The following is a 21,279-nucleotide window of genomic DNA, read 5'->3' as shown; positions in this document are numbered from 1 at the left end:
AATACCCACTGAGTATCAGGTGCCAGGCACTGCATGGATTATCCTGCTTGACCTTCACTACGTTTCTAGGAGGCAGCACTATCATCACCTCTATGTTATGATCAAGACAACTGACACTTGGGGAGGCACGATGGCTTCCCAAATCATTCCTCTATCAGGCAGTGAGGAAGACAAGGGGACCTAGACCGTCTTATTCCAGAGTCAATGCCTGGAACAGCCTAAAAATCCTCACTGATAAAGTTAACTTCCCTTTCTTTAATATAGCTTATCCACTATATGCTTATCTTGGAGAACCGTATCGTCAAGACACCCTTCCGGATGAACAAGTGATATACCCTAGAGACAATAATCAGAACTACCAGTGAGTAATGACCTCTCACTCGGTAACTGTGCAGCTTCTCATCCAGCGAAATCTGAGGCCTACTAAGCCATCTAAGGAAATTTTAGGGTTTTGTTGTAATAGCTACCATGGCTGTTTGCCATGAACTGATAGTTCAATACAACCTGATACAGATTCCAAGAAAAGCTAAGTACAGGAAACTAGTGACCACTTAGCTCTGTAACTGGCATTCAAGGATTGTACCCCTAAATGGTACAACTTTCAAATACAGTTGTTGACTGGGGGAAGCACAAGTCACAGAAGAACACAGGGCCCAGCTTGTCCTGTAGCTACAGCTTCAGAGGCACATTCTGTTATATGGTTAAGGTTACATATTTAAATGACAATATTATTGGGGGCATTTTATATGTCTGTTTTGCTTTTGCCTTCATTTTTTTCCATGTTTTAAGTACTGAACATTGGGCTAAATCCATCAGACAATCTGGTATTGAATCTTGGATCGGGCTGGATTTTCTTTGTATTTTTCTGCAAGCACCTCTCTTTGGTGTCCTTATTCACAAAGCTGGAATTTAATACATGTTTTGTGATGAGCTACAAAGAATCTTAAGAGAGATCCAGGCATGGCAGAATTAGAAAGAGAGAAGAATGCTATAATTTTATATCCGGTGTATGCCATTATTCATAGGACTATACAAGGCTACTGATTGAGTAAAAACTTGAACCTATTATACTTTTGGGAGTCCAGAGTAATACTCAACTACTCATGAACTACACCTATTACCTATGCACTGAGATTTTTATAAGCACCAAGAGATGAAGCAATGGCTAGAAATACCACCAACCAAATGAGGCCCTGATGCCAAGCAACACATGAGCCCAAAGTGAGCAGTCTACCAGCATGCCAAGCCTGACACAAGAAGATGTCTGGATTTCCATTTAAAATGAAATTGAGGGCCAGGAAGACAAATTAGCAGGTAAGAGCAACAGGTATACAAACCTAATGACCTGAGTCCAATCACCAGATCCTTCAACATTTCGGAGAAGTAGTTGTCCTCTAACCTTCACGTGCCTGAATTTGCACACATACACACATACATGTACACACACACACACACACACACACTCACAAATAGTAAACATAATGTTGACCTACAACTCTTAAAAGCTGTCTCCACTTTAGCTTCCTTAACCATACCGGGCTACTGAATCTTCTATTTAAAGTAAACCTCACCATAGATAAACAGGTTTTCACCTGATAATCCTGTTCCTTCAGGATATCAGCTTCTCTTTTAGGGAACTGATTAGGTGCTCTGAGCACCCAGCAGTCCTGGAGTGAGCACTTCCTGCCAGCAGAGGAAGTAACCAAAGTTTTCATGACAATAAAAACAGAGATAAATTGAGCAACGTTGAATTAATGAACTGCTCGTGACATGTGACAGTTTTCTGTGAAAATCTAAAGCTATGTACCAAGCTCCTCACATTTCACAGCAATGATTTAGAGCTGAAGAATTTTATGGCTAGTTAGTCAGAGGCTTTGTACCTAAACACTTGCAATCCAGTGTATACACCTATAAGAAATGGCAGATTAAGAAGCAGTATTTGCAATCCAACCCATATGCCCGTAAGAAATGCCGGAGTAAGAGGCACTATTTTATTAGTTGATACAAAATATCAGGCATGCACTATCATAACCTATGCAGAATATTTTTTAAAGGTTAAAATGGGCATTTTATTGTTTGTTTTTTGTTTTTTTTTGTTTTTTGTTTTTTGAGACAGGGTTTCTCTGTGTAGCCCTGGCTGTCCTGGAACTCACTCTGTAGACCAGGCTGGCCTCGAACTCAGAAATCTGCCTGTCTCTGCCTCCCAAGTGCTGGGATTAAAGGCATGTGCCACCACTGCCCAGCTAAAATGGATATTTTAAAAGAAGAAACTTAAACATGTATAATTTTTTACTTCCATTGGAAACTACCAATAAAATTTTAAAAAGAAGCATTTAAATTAAACCCAGAAGATAAATTTTACTATTTGCTTTTAAGAGATTTTTTTTTTTATCATTTTTACTCAGGTAGATGGCATCTGGTGACCTGTTCCCCCCTGAGCTTTCTGTTTTTCTTTTTTCTTTTTTTTTTTATAGATTTATTTATTTCATTTATATGAGTATGCTGTAGCTGTCTTCAGACACACCAGAAAAGGGTATCGGATTCCATTACAGATGGTTGTTAGCCACCATGTGGTTGCTGGGAATTGAACTCTGGACCTCTGAAAGAGTGCTCTTAAGCTCCCTCTCACTCTCCCCAGCCCCCCACCCCCCAGCTTTCTGTTAAGTGAACATCAAGTTGCTGGTGACTGAATGCTAGATAAAACTGTCTGGGGCCTTGCTGCACACACTATCCTCCCTAGAGCGGGCTGAGAAGGAACTGCCATCAGACACAGGTGTTCAGCCACAAGTGACCTGAAGGTCAATGAGTCCTATCATCCCAAGAAGGCCTTCAGATAGACAGCTTTCCTTTTATTACCGTTCTTTTTACAGAGAAAAAAAAAAGTTTCTTGAAAAAGAAACGTTCATAGGACTTAACATCTACTTTACAAATAATTATATAATCTTGGTGTTTTTTTAAAGACATTAAGTGAATGTGGTTTTTGGTTGTTGTTTTTAGACATTTATAAATACTGGCGACACCTACCGGCAGAAAATATATTTCTGTTCGGTCACCTTTTGTGCTGACAGAAACAAGAAAACTTCCCCTGAAACCCACTTAAGTTTCCTTTTCAAACCTTGCCTATCACCATGATGGGGAAATGATGTATACCTGACCAATGAACCTGGAGGTGTCTAGCTTTGCCTCAAGTTGTGTAAAATGTACTTTTATTATGATAAAAATAATTATATTAATAAAACTCAATGATCCCTGAAAAATATTTACCAATATTCCTCAAAAGCACTTACCTCCCATCCTTGTTTTTACACGAGTACATCCTCACAAAGGAAAAATAAAATATAATTCATTTTGTGGATCCAATTAATAATGAGGAAAATTAGCATAACAGTTCATGAAATGCTACAGCATATATCTACAGACTATGACTAACAAGGGAAGAATAAGCAGGCAAGTTCAATCTGTTATGCTTTTTCTCCTCTCAGAAGTTTGAGAAGCCACCAGCCCCATCACTACTAAAAACTCATATCCATTCCAGGCAGTAACAACCTGAAGTCCATGAAGGTACCACACTGTCCAAACAGATGAGAACCCACCACACTTTCACAGCTGCTGAGACTACAAACTCTACAAATATTCAACTGAGCTACGGAAAGGAGAGAGGCTTATCTTGTACTCAGTAAACAAAAAGGAAGATGTAACCAGAGCCGGGTGGAGTCCTGCTGAAGGGAGGAAATCTTGTTGGAGGAAATAAATCTCTGACACTACCAACCCCCCAAGCACACCTATCCAGAATTCAGAGAGTAAAGAGCACACACCGAGCAGACCTTCATGTGTTGTGTAGCTCACACCTGCCTCCAGCGACAATGCCCCCCCCACATCTCCCCACCCCCGTCTTGGTGGTGTTTCTCAGAGTGAGGCAGAGGAAAGTGGATGAGAGAGAGAGAAAGAGAGAGAGAGAGAGAGAGAGAGAGAGAGAGAGAGAGAGAGAGAGAAACATGATGAGCTGGCCTATGTTCTCCACCACAGCAAAGCTGGGGTCTGATAAGGCAACTGTCTTCTCTAAAGCCCTGAAAAAGAATGAGAATCGTCTTCTTCCCCCAGCTGAACCTAACCAACTTCTAAGGGCAGCCAGCAATTTGCCAGAGACAGGACACATGGGGGTGGGAGAGGAAAGCCTAAGAAAACCAGACTGAGAGGACCCCTTCAATTACCCAAGGACACTGTCCCTCTCCCTGTGCCCAAGTTCCCAGAAAGGGAACTGTTTCTGGTATTTCAAGACAGCTTCCCATTTACCAGCGTTTAGCTCATTTTCAGCATTCAAGAACCGGAGCCTCAATTACTCATTTAGCGCAGACCCAAAATGAACGACACCCTCCCCCAAACTCCTTTATTGGTTACTTGTGACAAATAAAGGTGCCCTGTCCGGTCCTTGTTCTCAAACAGCTACAAAACCAAGTGTGTCTGGTGAGGTGTCTGAACCGGTCCCCAAGAACTTAGGCTCTCTTAACACCGGCCGGGGACGGGGAGACATTGCTTTCGGAGGGGCTCTCTCTTGACACCCGGGCCTTCCTAACAGGGCAGCGGTAAGGTAGTGCCTTTGCGGGCTCTAGACAGAGACTGGGGTGCCGGACGCTTGGGCAGGAGAGAGCGTCAAGGATCTGCGGTTCCCGAGCGCAGAGAGAAGGGCAGGGATAGAGGACTCACAGAGAAGGCGAGAGGGAACACTTCAAGGGGCGATCCAGAGAAGCGCAGCACGCGGGGGAGATGGAAAGAAAGCGAGCGGTACACGGGGTGAGGTGGCGGAGAAGCCCGGAGGTGCAGGTGTGTGGAGGGCGCGTCCTACCTCGTCCTTGGCCACCCCGCTGCCCAGGGGCGCCTCCAAGCTGCAGTTTGCCCTCTTGACAGTGAGGTAGAAGGGGTAATCCTTGGCCACCATGGCGGCTGCCGGGCCTGCCCTTTGAGATGTCACCGCTGATCCCAGGCGACAACAAAAATCCCGGGTAAAAGAGGGCCCGAGCTCCACGATGCCGGCGGCGGCGACGGGAACACCTACAGCGGCTTCTAGCTGGGTGGACCTGACGCCTAGGCTCCACGGGGAAGGGCGGGCTGTTTTAAGCCGCGCCCACGGAGGGAGGGCGGTAGGCGGGACTAGAGAGGCCCACCCCGACCTCCAAGGAGCGCCAGGTGCGAACTTGCAGATGCCTCCTGGGGCTGGGGCCGTTCTCCCAACTTTGGGTACCTCAGGGAACACGCGCGCGGAGCCTCCAGACCCCAGACGGCTCCACTCGTGGAAGAACAACTTGTAGCAAGGAGGCCAGGGCTCTAGGCAAAAGCAGATAGAGCGAGGGGGCAAGTCTCTAGCCAGACTCTCACTTTGGGGAGGATGGACGATGTATGTGCAGGGTTTCTCTGCATAGCTCTGGCTGTCCTGGATACATTTTTTTTTAAAAAAAAAAAAAATGACCGTTAGTAGGGTAAAAGCAATTCAAACATTAAAATGCACCCATTTTAAGTGTGCAGTTCAAAAAGCACGGTGTAACCAACCTCCACAGCCGAGAGACAAATACTTTCCACCACATACAGAGTCTCCTCTAACCATCCCCTCCCCCGTCCCATGCCCCTACACCCACGCCCCTACACCTACGCTGGACTGATTCAGTCTGTTTCCAGTCTAAAGCGAAGACCACGCATTTGGGGATCTTTTGGGGGGAAACGCTGACTTTGTAAATGCCCAAGAAGCAATTACAAGGTCGTTGCTGCAGCTCTGACCAGCCAGGAAACAAAACAAAACAAACAAACAAACAAACAAACAAAACCCTAGAAACAATCGTAACAGTCTTTAGTAAGAGAACTTAAGTGAGCTTTTCTAATTATAGAACACCACCCCAGAGCGATCAGGAAGGAGATGGGTCTATGGGTGTGGAACTGAAAGAGCTCCTTTATGTTGGCTTCAGTTCGAAAATAATTACAAAAGGCTGGGAGTGCAGGGTTTTGGAAGAATAGTTAGCAAGTGTGAGGCTATGAGTTCAATTCCCAGCATCCAAAATATAACAATGCAGAACAAAGCAGTAGAACAGTTTGTGTTCAAAACACAGCTATAAAAGAATTCTTTATTTCTTTTCTTTCCTTATCTTTTTCTTTCATTCGTTCTTTCTTGATATTTTCTATAAAGACACACTTGGAGGTCAACAATATTGAACATCTAGAAGAATCTGAGACAAGCTTACACTGTCCCTGGTGACAGAGGAGAAACATCTGGGATAGAAAAGATTAGTAATAGTGGACAAAAAGGTTTTATAGTTACAGTATTAATTTCAATGTCTTAAAAGAAAAACATATTCACATTCACCCTGGGGAAAAAAAGAGATTAATTTTCTTAAAGTTATCATTTCCTCCAAATAACATTTCTTGTAAATTTCGCTGTAGTCTCTTTCCATCCTCCTGTGAAAGGCCTGCATACAGCAGGTGTTGTTACAGGGAGTCTTGTTTTTGCTTATGGGGTATGAGGGAGGGAGGCAGTGTGATGAAGAAGCAGAGACCCTGCTTTGATATTCTCTGATTCCAGATGAGGTCAGAACCCAGCAGTTCCGACTTTCCCTGACAGGAAACTGCTTAACATGTGGCTCTTCCACCTCAGGTACCAAAAGCCACACCCTGGCACTAAACCCACCCATTATCTTGCCTGACTAGATAGCAGCCAGACAGACAGACTGCCTTTGGATGCAGGAAGAAGCGTAAGTGTAAACAAGGCTCCGAAATGAGTGAGTTCTGACTGAGACTGGAGAAAGCTGCGGTTTTCTTCCCAAGTATACAACCTGAAGCAACAGGAAGAAAGCTGCAGCAAAAGAGGCGTGGAGTGGGAAGGGGCATGTGAGAACTACAGATTCTCCCTAATGGTATCCCATTACACATTCATACTCCCTGCAAGCTTGGCCAAATGTAGTATTGGAGCAAAAGAAACCCCATCTCCAAGGGTGCCCAACCAAGCCAGGCCCAGAGGTCCCAGAGCCAAAGTACCCACAGCCTCTCTTCCTTTATCCTTTCCCTGCTCTTCCAGGCTCACCCACAGTCTCCACCCACAAGACCCTGGGGATCAGCAGCATATTTGGGCATTTGGTTTGCTGGGCCTTGTTCTCCACTTGGAAAATACACTTACAGCCCTCAATGGGGAGTTACCTGAAATAGATTCCCACAGCCCTGGTATTGGGGTGCTCTCTTCAGTGTTCTTAGGACTGACCAGGCAGTGTGACATACCGAAACCATACGGTAATAATAAATAAACCCTTAGAAATGAGGGAAAGAGGACTGCAGAGAATGGCTCACCAGTAAAAAGCACTTGCTTCTCTTTTAGAGGATTCAAGTTCAACTCCCAGCACCTGCATCAGGTAGCTTAAAACCTCCTATAAGTTCACCTCCAGAGGATCTCATAGTCTCTTCGGACCGCCACTGACACCCACATACATGAGAACACACACACGCACACGCACATGCACACATACATACACTCATACAAGTACATGTGAAACAGGGAAGGGAAATTGAACCACAAGTTTAATTACTGTACAGCAAATAATCATATTAATAAGAAGTTTACCATATATATTTCATTTTCTCTTAAGACTTTTTTTGCCTTTCTTAAAAAATACTAACAACTGTAGAATCACATACATGCAGCAAACTTACGTTGCTTTTAACTATTCCTCTGGGGAGTAGAGAAGGATGGAGGAAGAAAGAGAGAATTACAAGTAGCCGGAACTACTTAAATAGTGCCGCAAAATGAGTGTGATGGAGGTCTCAGTATCTTTGGGTTCTGATTTTCCCAGGTTCTCATAACTGAATGTTTGACTACCCAAGCTAGGGTTCTCATCTTTAAAAAAGATACATACATACATACATACATACATACATACATACAGGCAAACAAATGGTATGTATGGGTGTGGGTGTGTGTGTTTTACAATAAAGCCCATACATGAGGCCAGGAATTTGCAACAGGATGTACAAGTTTTGCATGTGGTCCATGGGATATTCCAACAATTTTTAAAAGTATTTTTTTACCCTGCACAATTTCTGTCTTGTTTCCAGGTTTCAGATCTTTCCCTCTGCTTTGTTCTTTGCTGATTTGGGATTTGGGAAATCTGTCTGGGACTCTAAGGAGGAGTGTGAGTAACCAAAGACTGTTAACAACAGGCTGCCCTATGAGAAGGCTCTCAAGCACAGAGCCAGGCTAGTGTGATTTTGAGGGAGGCTGGACCAGTTTGGTAATTCCTCCCAACAGAGCAACAGCCATGCCCCACCCCCACTCCGTGTGTGTGTGTGTGTGTGTGTGTGTGTGTGTGTGTGTGTGTTTACAGCTCAGGAACAACACTGCCTAACAGCAGCTTCCCTAAAAGTAATAATACAAAACACCTTTTAGAGCTCTCCTTCAGCACAACCAGTTATAATCCTATAAAATGTTTCACAGCCAGGCAGTGCTCCTCTGGAGCCAGGAGCCTGGAGACTGGAATAAAGAAGCCTGTTCTGCATTTCCAGGATTGCTGCCAAGCACAAAGCTGTGCTCTCACTTGTGCTGTGCAGGTCATTTGTGCTGCTGAGGGGTTGGACTCTGCAGCCAGCCACACTACTTGGTGGTTAGCCCTTTTTAGCCTAGCAGATGATCCGGTATGGCTAGGCACCCTTCTACCAACTGCTCAGAACATACCCACCCTGGGGCTAAAGTGGCTGTGACCCTCTCCACCAACAGGACTATGATCCATCCAATCAGCGCCACCCTGAATATCGGGGTTCCATCGCTTCTTTCCTTAAAGGTGCACTTATTGATAAAAGTGAATCATTCATTCATCAAACATGCACTGAGTTCTTCCTTAGTTAGCTACCTCTCTTCTAGTTTTACCCCCATTCGTCAGCTTCCCTGCTGGGCAGGTATTAACTCTAAATATGGTCCAACTTCAGACACAGCCTTTCAGATGAAACTTCTGTAGCTGGTTATACATCACAGAAGCTGATCTACGCAGACTCAGCAGTTTGCACTGTGCAAACCTCTGTGGCTTCTCTAGCTTCTTGGAGGGATGTCTTCTTACTGGCTAACCAGACAGGGTCATGCAGGTACATGTTGGGCACTCACATGTTCTGACATCTCTCCCCTCCCCTTTCTTTTGGCCGATGGCCCCAGTTAATGATCAAGCTCCCTCTCCTTTCTTTAACTTCAGTTTGGGTGGGAGGAAGGAGAAAGGAACTCTGAGGAATCAGGACTGTGATCTACTGCCATACCAACAGCAATGGCAGACACAGGCGCATCTAAAGTTACACACATTGGTACTTCCTCCTGCCTGGGAATGAGCCTCCTGGCTCCAAGACAGATTGGTAAAAACCCAGCTCTGGATACTCTACAGCTGGAAGGCTTAATTCTTACATTGTCTAAAATGTTTTGTTTTCAGGAACAAGTTTGAAAAAATGGCTAATTGATTTAAAACAACAATAGCAATAAACAAAAGCCCTTTACATGATTGCATTAATCAGGTTATCAGCCATCTGACAAAATGAAAAAGAGCCATATATTTTTTAAAGTACCTATAAAATTTGATTGTGTTGCTATGCCACAACAGGTACATTTCTTTTCCTCTGGCTTGTTAGAGCAATGGCTTAGAGTCAGAGGTGATTCCATGTCTCCTGACCATGTTTGGCAGTGTCTACATGGTTTCTGTTTCAATACAGAGTCTCATTCAGGAGCCCAGGCTGGCCTAGAACTCACTATGTAGTCCAGACTGACTTCAATTCACAGTAATCCTTCTGCCTCAGCCTCCAAAGTGCTGGAATTACAAGCATGTGCCACCATCCTCAGCTAAATACATTTAAAAATTTAAAACTCTAGAAGATGTCAGAGTTCATTGCCATCTAGTGGGTAGGGGTTGGGATGCTGGTAATGACAGTGCCTGTGGCAGCCTCCCCCATCAAAGAACAGATGCATCCAAAGTGCCAACAGAGCCACCAGTAAAATACATTGCTTTAAGAGAACAGAGTGACATGTGGCTCTCAGCCATGAGGATCTATTGGTCCTGACCTCGAAGGTCTTTTAGACCTTGACTACTGGTTAGTATCTTAGGCAGGGCAGACAAAAAGCTAAGAGTAAAGCAACCCAGACTGCCTCACCTCATACTTGTCCTGATGCTCACGCCTGACCCTTAGCCAAGTAACAGATATCACATCACACACACACACACACACACACACACACACACACACAAGTCAAGAGAAGAAAAGGGAATACAAGAAAAAGGAGAGACAGATAATTTTCTTAAAATGATCCATTTAAACACACACACACACAAATATGGCAAGTATCACCATGTTCTGTCTCATAATCAGTATCTAGACTTTTTTTAAGGAATGAAAGTAGATGAGAATCTATTTGGGAAGAGGAAGAGGGACCAGTGGGAGGAGAACCAGAGAGATTGTCAGTGAAAATGTGTGAATATGTACATGTAGGAGGATGTCATGATGAAATCCACTGTTTTGTGCTATTATTGTCTGCAAAGAAATCTATTACTTCCATAGGTAAAAATCCACTTTAAAACTCCAATGAAAATTAGTTTTAAGAACATACAACTAAGCAGAAACAGGGAAATGGGGATGCAATTTTCCAAATCCAGGTCTATCCCAGAACTTTTGTTACCATATTTGGTTGGGGTTTGAGGCAGAAATGTAAGCTCCATGATTAAACTTTTCAAGGGTAGTTCCATGGATTACTACTGGCTGTAGAGGTGCAATAAAAAAACCCTGTTTCACTCATAGTTTTGCATTAATATTGATTATCTTTACCCATTTGAATAGATGGCTATCTGTAGAGTTGTTTTACTCAAAGAAACAAGCCAGCCCTTAGCACATTTTCTATGTACCACCACTGAGTGTTTACATCTTTCAGACAGTTTGCATCTGCTTGAGAGTATTTCATACTCTCAAGGGGGCAAAAATTCAAAATGTTTGTTTCATTCCAAAACCATTTCTTCTCTCCAGCCTACAGGTAAATATACACATATAAGAGACTTGTACATTAGCCATATAGAAAGAAACGAGAGCCCAAAACGTTAACATCTAGCCTTCAATGGTAGAAGCGGTTTTTCTTCTGCCCACTACAAACACGATAATCAACGAGTCACAGTCATCACCCTTAAGATGCCACAGACTGTGACTCTGCTACTATTTTACATGTTCTTAAGGAAGAAAAATATCTTACAAAAGTACATAATGTGATCCCTTGTAAGACACACTTCGGTTCCGCTTCCAGAGAAGTGTGAGGGCTGGGGCGGGGAGATGGCCAGGGAGTGAGAGCATCTGCCACACAAGCATGAGGACTGGCTCCTTAGCATCCACACCAAAGCCTGGGTGAGCATGGCAGCCATCTGTAATCCCAGTGCTTAGGCCCGACAAGGGATTCCCAGGACAAGATAGCAAGGGAACTCTTGGTTCCAGTGAGAGAACCTGCTTCGGGAATTAAGGTGAAGAACGATCACAGTTAGACACCTGACACCAACCTCTGGCCTCTCTGTGCACGTGTATGTGCCTACGCATGAGTATACACACACCAGATATACATACACATGAAAAGAAAGTGAAGCACATGTGAATAATGACACACAAAAGTGCTCATGTCATTAGGCCTGCATTGGACATCTGACATCTGAGCAGTCCAGGCAACTTTTCCTACATTGTTTGAAGCAGGATTGAATAAGAAGCTTACTAAACCCATACCCTGGACTCCATTTTGGGTTCAGTGAACTGGGATCTTTGGCAGAGGAGCTCGGAAATTTGTAATTTTGGTCAACACGGTCAAAGGGCATGTTTGACTGATACTGTGTTATGAATTAGAACAGTGGTTTCCCACTGGTCCCCTTCCCTTGCCATCAGCAATGCTATAAGACCACAGACCTTTGGTCACAAGTATCTGAAGATGCTTGACCCAACGTTGTAGCATCAAAATCCGAAATGGCCAATAGAAGCTATTAATTGGTTCATACAAACTATATGCCAGTCAACATGCTATCTACATGTGGGTGCGTAAGGGAAGCCATGAAAAACTGTGCAAGTCCACACTTCAGCTCAGCTCCCGAGGAAGCCACCCACCAAGAGACATGTTCCAGCACATGGCATTGGATTTACAACCTGGTATCCAGGGCTCCAAATAAAAACACACTTATCTTTGTAGCCCAGAGGCACAACTGCAGTTAAGTTTTTAAAAAATTAGCTGTAGAGAATGAAAGGAAGGCTGTTGGCTTGGAATGTTTACCTGCAAAAAGACCTGGGGCTGGGGTGTGTGTCGGGTGTTCTGTAGCAGTCCTTAATTATAGAACTAGTCTAACCAGAAGGAACAGGTTCAGGGTCTCCTGGCAAGTGTGTGTCTCATCTCCTTGGAGCAGAAGTTGGCTGGTAAGCTTCAGAGCTGCAATAGGCTGGAGGCTGAAATGGCCCAGGTGCTTTGGGCATGGTAAGAGCTTTGGAGAGGGTAGGAGGGGGTGGGTTAACTGAGCACTTTGGCTAACTGAGAGCTGTGTCAAGAAAGCTTCTGGGTGTCATTCTTTTATTGTATCTTATTGCATTACATTATATTAATTATATTATATTGTATCATAAAGCCTGGGCCACCTTAAAATTCCTTATGTAGTCAAAGATGACCATGAACTCTCGATCCTCCTGCCTGTACCTCCTAAATTCTGGGATAACAAGCATACGCCACAACATCCAGTTTATGCAGTGCTGCAGAATGAACTCAAGGCTTCCTGCATGTTAGGCAAGCAATCTGCCAGCTGAGCCACATCCCCGGTCAGAGAGTTCCTGATTTGATCTTTTTTTTCCCCAGCTGACATCCAGGTCCAACCTCAGCAAACACAGTTCTCACATATCCACAGTCCGGATCAAACTAAAAGTCTTGGCAGCAAAAGGCTGAGCAGAAAAGCAGCAGCCATGACTTTGTGCTCATTGGTGATGACATTACCATCCGCTTCTTCCGCTTTGGAGGGTTTGCCCGGTTAACTGTCACTCAAGGCTCTCTGTGACCCCCACAGGCTAGGGTGACCCTCATCTTGTCTCATCACCTCACTGAGTATCTTGCTTACCCCAATGGTCCTCTAACAGTGGGGTCTTGCTTACCCCACTGTTTGACCCCAGTCAGGCCCAGTGTGGGGTTGGTTGGAGAAGGGGTATGGATTTTCCCCACATTGCTACTCAAATCAGTTCTAATTCTTACTATCATACTGGCACATATCAAACAATAAAATGAAAATTAAATTGAAATCGGGCTGATCAGAAGTATTATGAAAGAGGTAAATCTAGAGGTTCCCCACCAAAAAGTAATAGAGTGTAGTTTCATTTTAAATATTGTTTTTAGTTATGTATATCATGTGTATCTATGTGCTGTGGGTACATGAGGAGACCAGAGGCATTGTGAACTTCCTGAAGCAGGTGCTGAAAGAACAGTACAAATTCTTAACTGCTGAACCACCTCTCTAGCCTCTAATTTCTTCCTAAAATAATATTTTTTTATGGCTAGTCACGGTGATATGTGCTTTTAAAACCAGCACTCAGGAGTCAGTGGCTGGTGAATCTCAGTGAGTTTGAGGCTAGCCTGGTCTAGATTGTCAGAGGTGTGTAGTGAGATACTATTTTAAATTTTTAAAAACTGTATTCTTTGAGAATTTCATACATGTGCGCGCGCGCACACACACACACACACACACACACACACACAGGTCATATTCATCCCTTTTCCTCCCCTAACTTCTCCTGGATTTCCTCTACCCTCATGCCCCTCCCCCACGTTATGACTTTCTCACTTGTACTTATTTACTGAGAATGCAATACATGCATATAATAATTTTGATCATATCCCTCCCTTCTCTAACTCCTTCTAGACCTTACCTCACGTTCCCCTCCCAACTTCACGTGCTCTCATTCTTTTCCAAGTATGTTAGTGTGCAATCAGTGTTGTCCATACACGTATGGGCCTGGGGACAGCCACCTAAGCATAGCCCAGCTCCCCGGGATCACATCCCTACCGAAAGCTGACTCCCCCGACCCCTCTCCTAGCAGCCACCACTTGTCAATAACTCCTGTGCTAGGCGTGGAAGCTCATGTGCCCTCCCCCACTTACCAGAGCATAGAGTTTCAGACTAGGAGGTCATACAGATGGGCTATCAGAAAATTTTAAAAGTAGACTCAAATCCTTAATTTAGCTTCCCTTTCTTCTTCTTCTTCTTCTTCTTCTTCTTCTTCTTCTTCTTCTTCTTCTTCTTCTTCTTTTTTTTGTTTTGTTTTTTCGAGACAGGGTTTCTTTGTGTAGCCCTGGCTATCCTGGAATTCACTCTGTAGACCAGGCTAGCCTCGAACCCTTGAACTCAGAAATCCACCTGCCTCTGCCTCCCAAGTGTTGGGATTAAAGGTGTGCGCCACCACCGCCCGGCATCTTAGTTTAGCTTCTTGATAGTCCAAAATTCATGGAAACAACCTTGAAACTTAGGTTATATTGAATCTTTGCTTTCTTGAGATAGGACCTGAAAGGCTGAGGAGAGGAGAAGGATTTTATATGGTGTTTAAGAGAATGCATTTTATGTGGTGTTTAAGACACCACAGAGCTCTAATCTGAAGTGTCCAGGATGATGTGAATTCAAGGACTCAATTTTATTTTATTGAGAAATTGTCTTATTTATGCTTCCCAGCTTGCTCTTGAGTTTTTAAGTTCAAACAATCTTCCTGTCTCAGCCTTCTGAGTATATGAGACTGTGAACCACTATACCTATCCCTAGACTCAACTTTTTCATCCCAGGAAGCCAAAGGGAGGGTACGAACACTTCTCTGTCAGCTGCTTGGGATGGTGACTCTTTACTGACAGCTTGACTAGACTTAGAATCATCTGGAAGATTGGCAAGAGCAGTCTTTGGTTGTGTTTGTGACTGAGTTTCCAAAGAAGTCCCACCCTTGGAATGTAGCATCTCAGGTCTGCATCCTCCTTTCTCTGCTTCCCAGACAGCTACGATGTGAACTGTGTGATTTCCCAGCTGAGGCAAACCCTTTCTTCTTTTCAAGCAGTCCTGTCAGGTATATTTGGTCACATCCACACAAAATCCATGAACACTCTGTTCCACCCGAGGAGGGTCATGATCTCCCTCTTAGACTCTCATAAGAGGTGCCTGAGAGCTTCTGGCATAGACACTGCCAGAGTCATCTGTCAGTGAGTGGGAGGGAGGGAGGAAAAGAGGTAAGAGAATTGAAATGGTAGAGCCAACATCATGTGGCTTCCTTTCTGAACTTTAATAACCCCAAGCTGCCTGCAGGCTCTGAAAACCCAAATGCAATAGTAGGTACAGGGATTTCGCTGGTGCCAGGAAAATGCAGTAAGACATGACTTTTACAAGGTAGGCTATGAATTAATGCCCTGCAGCAACCAAACAGGCTTTTAACATCTCCAAAGTTGGCAGCCAGATGCCCAAACGCTGGCTTAGTGCCTTCCAACAATGCACAACAGATAGGACCATGTACTTGAGGATGAAATCATCTTCCAGGAGAAAGAACGGCAGAGGAGCTGGGGTTTTATGATTAAGGGAAAGAGGGCAATTCGATCTGTATTTTCATTGCCACAACAGGCCCCACTTTAATGGACACTAGAGGTTTTCCACATGTTCGGCACGGTTTCTAGACTGTTTTAAAAGGGATCCCATTTGTTAGGTCACCTCAGTTACTGAAAGAACAATCCTCCCCTCGGTGGGGAGAGATTTGTCCTGTGGGGTTATCAAAAAGATCAGAAACTATAGCTTCTCGTTTGGATTCTGCTGTAAGGAAGCAGTTTGCGGTGTCTTGTTATGCTTTATCCCAAGATGTTTCAAAGGAAATGCCTGTCATCAAAATTCAAAAATAAATATATAAAAAAATGATGCTGGCAGACAAAAAAAAACCAAAGGGATCAGCATTCTGCATCAGTTTCCTGATCATAAAACTTTATAAAAACAACCCACCCATTAGGGAAAAAAAAGCGCACAACAATAGCTCATATTCTTTCCTAAATGCTTGCCTCATGCCAGCCCGAAAGGAGGTGCCATCACGTTTCCTGAATCATGAGGTCCAAACACCACATCCCTTTCCTCCCTCTCTCATCTCCACCCATTTGGCATCATTCCTGAACTTGGCCTCCTCTCTGTGAGGAGCTCAGGGGAGAGGAGCCAACTTTCTCCCTCTACCTGGCCTGAGGACACCAAGCATCCCTACCAGCCAGCAGCAGGAATAGCTGAGGTTTCCTTCCCTAGCTCCATCCTTACATCCTGAAGGAATAGTTAACAGGGAAAGTTAAATTACAAAGTCACAAAGTAAGAACATGAAGTCTGCTCCAGAGTCTGCCGTAGGATTACAAAGGGGCTTGCTTGGTGACACTGCATTGTGAAGATGAAAGCGTTTTCCTTCTACCTTGGCTGTATAGCAACATTTGCTCCCACCAGAACCCCACCCCCACCCTCGTTGCAATGCTGAGGATAAAACTCAGAACTAGGCAAGTGTCCTAACGCAGAGATACTTGCCAAGGCCTATATCCAAACTCTGTGGAATTTTTAACACACTTCCCTTCAGTTCCTAGTACAAGCAAAAGAAACATACAAGCTCACAGATGAGAAGCCTGGGCTCAAATACTGAATTTTTAATGTGATGTCTATAAGATTTTGAACAATTTAATCCATAATGTCAAACTTCAGTCTGATCATCTGTAAAATTAAAATAAGCTTTATTTTTTATCTATTTTGTGTGAGGGTGTTTGTGTGTGTCTGTATGTGCACACACATGCTTGTGCATGCGTGCATGCATGGGTGCACACATACCACTAGCATACGTAAAGGAACTAACATGAGTCAGTTCTTTCCTTCTACCACGCGGGTGCTAGGGAGGAAGTCAGATCATCAGGCTTGGTGGCAGGTGCCTTTACCCACTGTGCCATCTTGCTGGCCCCAGTTTCAAGGTTTTAGTAAGATAAACAAACAGATAAACATGAATGAATGACTTGATGAAATGATACATATATATACCTTATCCTAGACACACAGTCAGAATGATCAACAATACATCCCACTCCATTTTCTCAATGAATGAGATGGGAAGGACAGACTTAGGCACACGTCTATCCTTCTTTCTTTTGAAGGGACTAATTCTTTAGCTCCATAATCTCAAATATCTACTTGAACCTTGGGTAATGGAGACAGCAGCATAGTAAATGGGACTGACACAAACTAGAAGACATGGAGGCTGTGCCAGCCAATGATCATTATCATCTGACTAGATTAAGAATTACCTAGGAGTCGGATAAGGTTATTTCCAGAGAGGATTAGCTGAGGAGAGGCATCCTATAAAGAAAGTGGGTAGTGTCTTCCGTCATCTGATGGGCTAGAGGCCCAGACAGAATCAAAGGAAAAGAGAGGAGAAAGCTGGAGGGGTGTGGGAACTCCTAGTTCCCCTGCTCCCACCATGGGAGACCACTATACCCTCCCCACCAAAATGGACTGAACCCTCTGAAACCAGGAGCTGAAATAAAGCCTCCCTGTCTGGTTGCTCTCTTGGGCATCTTAGTTATAGCGATGAAAAGCTAACTAACATACAGAGCTAAATCCTGGCTCTACTATTCAATTTACTAGGTGACTTACCTTAGGTAAGTCACATGACCCCTCCCCACACCCCAGGTATAGGTTCTTTTGTTGTTGTTGTTGTTGTTTGGTTGGTTGGTTGGTTGGTTTTGGTTTTTTGAGACAAGGTTTTTCTGTATAGCCCTGGCTGTCCTGGAACTCACTCTGTAGACCAGGCCAGCCTCGAACTCAGAAATCCACCTGCCTCTGCCTCCCAAGTGCTGGGATTAAAGGTGTGCGCTACCACTGCCCGGCCTCCAGGTATAGGTTCTTGACTGTTATGGTAAAGTGATTTAGAGGGAAATGCTCACAATTGTTCGAATATATAAAACCAGCAAGGGGAAAGTATATATGGGGAATTATCTTTATTCTACTTTTACTTCAGAAAGTCTTCAGATAATAATGTCACTGTCAACTGCTGAGGACAGTACCTTTGCCTAGAAGCAGCACATTTGACATGGGCAGTTCATAGTTTGGCTTAGTTCAGTATAGCAATATTTCATAAGAGTTCATCAGAAAATGAAGTGCAGCATTCTCATAGTCAGGAAATGTATATACAGATTGTCCTGGTTTGTTGTCTGTTGGTGTGATGAATGCCATGACCAAAAGCAGTCCTGAGAGGAAAGGGCTTACTTCATACAGCTTACAGCCCATCATGAAGGCAGGAACCTAGAGGCCGGAACAGAAGCAGAAGCCATGGGAGGACACTGTTTACTGGCTTGTGCCATATGGCTTGCTCAGCCTGCTTTCTTACACAATCTATCCAGGGATGCCACTGCCCACAGTGAGCTGGGATCTCCCACATCTCACTAATCAGGAAAATGCCCCACAATATTGCATACAAGCCAATCTGGTGGGAGGAGGCATTTTCTCAATTGAAGTTCGCTCTTCCTGATGACTCTAGCGTGGGTCAAGTTGACACAAAACCAACCAGCACACAGATATCAAGGCCTGTCGTACCACATAGCTACTTAAATGAGAGGTTCAAACAGAGAGAAGATCCACAGGGAGAAAAATGGAAAACGATGATGAAAAATGGAGACGGACACTATGAGTGGGATAAACCTGGCCTAAAATAGACCACTGTCACTTAAAAATAAGTACTTGGCTGCAGTGTCGGCGTTATCTGCGCAACAGCATTGGCTCTCTCCCTGTCTTCTTCCTTCAGGCCTGATTCAGCTGTGACAGCTAGCTCCCTGTTCCTTCAGTGGACCTATTGCCTCACAAATTTTTCTTTAGTCATAACTTCTTTCTGCCTTTAAGGGCATGAAGGACCCTGGTTAGTTCTCTTCTGGATGGAACATGTAGAGTCCTGGCTATGAGGCTAGGTACCACAGGCTCCTGTGTAACCCAGAGCTATACTTCAGTAATAAAACTCTGACACTGGTGTTATATACTTGGGCTTATGTGTGTGCAGCTATGTATACATATGTACATGAACATGTGGAGACCAGAGGACCCCCTCAGGTGTCATTCTTCCTCAGCACCTTGTTTTCTAAGACAGGGTCTCTCGCCTGCTTGGAGCCTGCCTATTCGGTTAGGCTGGATGGCTGGAAGGCTTGGGGATCCTCCAAGCTATCCCTCCTATAGCCCTTGGATTAGAAGCACATGCTACTATATCCTTCTACCATGGGTTCTGGGAATTGAATTCAGGTCACCATACCTGTGCACCAAAAACTTTACAAACAGAGCTATTCTCCAATCACACTGCAGCAACTTCTAAATAGCCTCTATAAACAAATTAAACTAGGATTTCTCAATAAATCCTATAGGTCATTATCTTTAACATTTTCCCCCAGAGACCATAGTTCTCCAGGGGCAAGTCATTATTCTCTTGTTAAAGGTTGGAAAAATAGCAAGAACACAATGGTGAGTACCAACATCTGGTCAGGGGTCTACGTGAGATGCTTGTCTTCGATTTTTTGTTTGTTTGTTTGTTTGTTTTTTGTTTTTTTGGTTTTTCGAGACAGGGTTTCTCTGTATAGCCCTGGCTGTCCTGGAACTCACTCTGTAGCCCAGGCTGGCCTCGAACTCAGAAATCCACCTGCTTCTGCCTCCCAAGTGCTGGGATTACAGGCGTGCACCACCACCGCCCAGCTCGTCTTCGATTTTGTATCTAGTACTTCACACAACCCTCACGTCAATTCCAGGAGAATCTAGTGTGAGAAACGAAGGCAGAGCGAGTTCAAGCAACTTGCCCAAAGTCACACAGTTGGAAAGTAGCAGAGCCAAGGTTCAAATCCAAGTACTTTATCCACCAGAGCTAGATGTTCCCAGCTATTAAGGGACATCAATAATTTGCAGGGCAACTTGATGCTACAACTAGAGATGCCAAGGTCAAAGACCTGTACAAACTGATTAAAATGGCACCAGACAAGAGTCGGGAGCCCAAGGCTCAAACATTGGTTCTACATTCCCATGCTGACTTCGGTTGGTCCTGGTTCTCTGTTCACTAGTTCTCTGGCAGGTCAGTCTCAGGATTAGATAGACATACAAGTCCTCATCAGTTGGACAGAAAGGCCAGGGTCAGCCTGCACTCCATCTCACACTGAGCACACGGATGCCTTCTACAACCCATTTATCAAGCTAGTTACTCAGCCTGTGGGAGCCTCAGTTTCCCCTGGTGCGATTAGAATGTAATTACCCTGACTTCAAAGAGTGCAGGTGAAGATTAGAAAGGGACTGGGTTGAGGAGCTGACACACAGGGCTAATTCCATAAACAGCAGTGATCTTATTAGACTAGCCTAGGACAGAAAGAGAAACCCAGAGAAGAAAAAAGAAAAAGAAAAGTTCCATCAGAGCTGGGAACCAAAAACTGCCAGACACTGAAACTGTAACATATAAATACTGCTAGGAGTCTGTCTGACCCAACCCCCTCACTCCACATTTTCATACTAAATTCCTGTTCAGTAAATAGAGGGATGAATCAGGTTTGAGTTAACTGTGTATAAAAGAAAAGTCACCATTGTGATTTACAGTGTTCACATATTACAGGTAATAATGGTAGGTGCCATTTGTTCTATGCCAGACCTAGGATAACCAAAACCTACCCTGGTCTTTTGAAAACTAAACTGTCCTGTGTAGCTGATCTCAAGCTTGCAATTCTTCTGCATCAGCCTCCTTGGTGCTGAGACTACAGGTATGCATACCACACCTAGTACTAGCCCTGTCTTATAGACAAGAGTACAGAGGCTGGAAAAGTTTAATTCACTCAAAGCCACAAAGCAACTAAGTAGCCATACCAGAACTCAGTCTCCAATGCTGATGGTCTTATCCTTGTAGCCAGAAGGCAGGTGTGCCTACTCCTCCTCCTAGCTTTATGGAAAGGGCCACAAAGTCCCCATTTATCCCCAGACTCTGGCAGCTATGAACAGATCATTTTAATTTCCTGGGCTGCGTTGTGATCAAACAGAATGTACTGGATTAGAGTTTTTCAATCCAAGTCTTGTGGACCATTAATCACATTTTATATCCAGGAGGTAAGAACAAAAGAGGAATGAGGATCACGAGGGAGGGGAAGAGAGCTGAACGCATTCATTAGCAAGCAGACACAGTGGGATCTCAGTTCATGCCATTGAAAATTCTGAAATTCTGTTGGGGTTTTATATGACAGGGAGAGGGGAGAGAGGGAGG

General features: G+C 44.1%; 1 protein-coding gene across 4 annotated transcripts in view; it reads right to left on the bottom strand.

Annotated features, from left to right (window-relative positions):
* Arhgef3 (Rho guanine nucleotide exchange factor 3) overlaps nt 1-21,279 on the bottom strand; it is a 287,557-nt gene that overhangs the window by 64,239 nt on the left and 202,039 nt on the right. The window contains exon 1 of one of the 4 annotated variants that reach the window (XM_028754052.1): nt 4,844-5,081. The exons of the other annotated variants lie outside the window; for them this stretch is intronic. Within the exon in view, the coding sequence (XP_028609885.1) occupies nt 4,844-4,936 (93 nt within the window). The 5' untranslated portion in view covers nt 4,937-5,081. Of the gene's footprint in view, nt 1-4,843; nt 5,082-21,279 lie in introns of those variants that run through there. 4 annotated transcript variants of the gene reach the window in all.

Source organism: Grammomys surdaster, unplaced genomic scaffold, assembly GCF_004785775.1.
Source record: "Grammomys surdaster isolate TR1022 unplaced genomic scaffold, NIH_TR_1.0 125979, whole genome shotgun sequence".
NCBI lineage: Eukaryota > Metazoa > Chordata > Mammalia > Rodentia > Muridae > Grammomys > Grammomys surdaster.
This window is presented reverse-complemented; position numbering and strand designations above follow the sequence as displayed.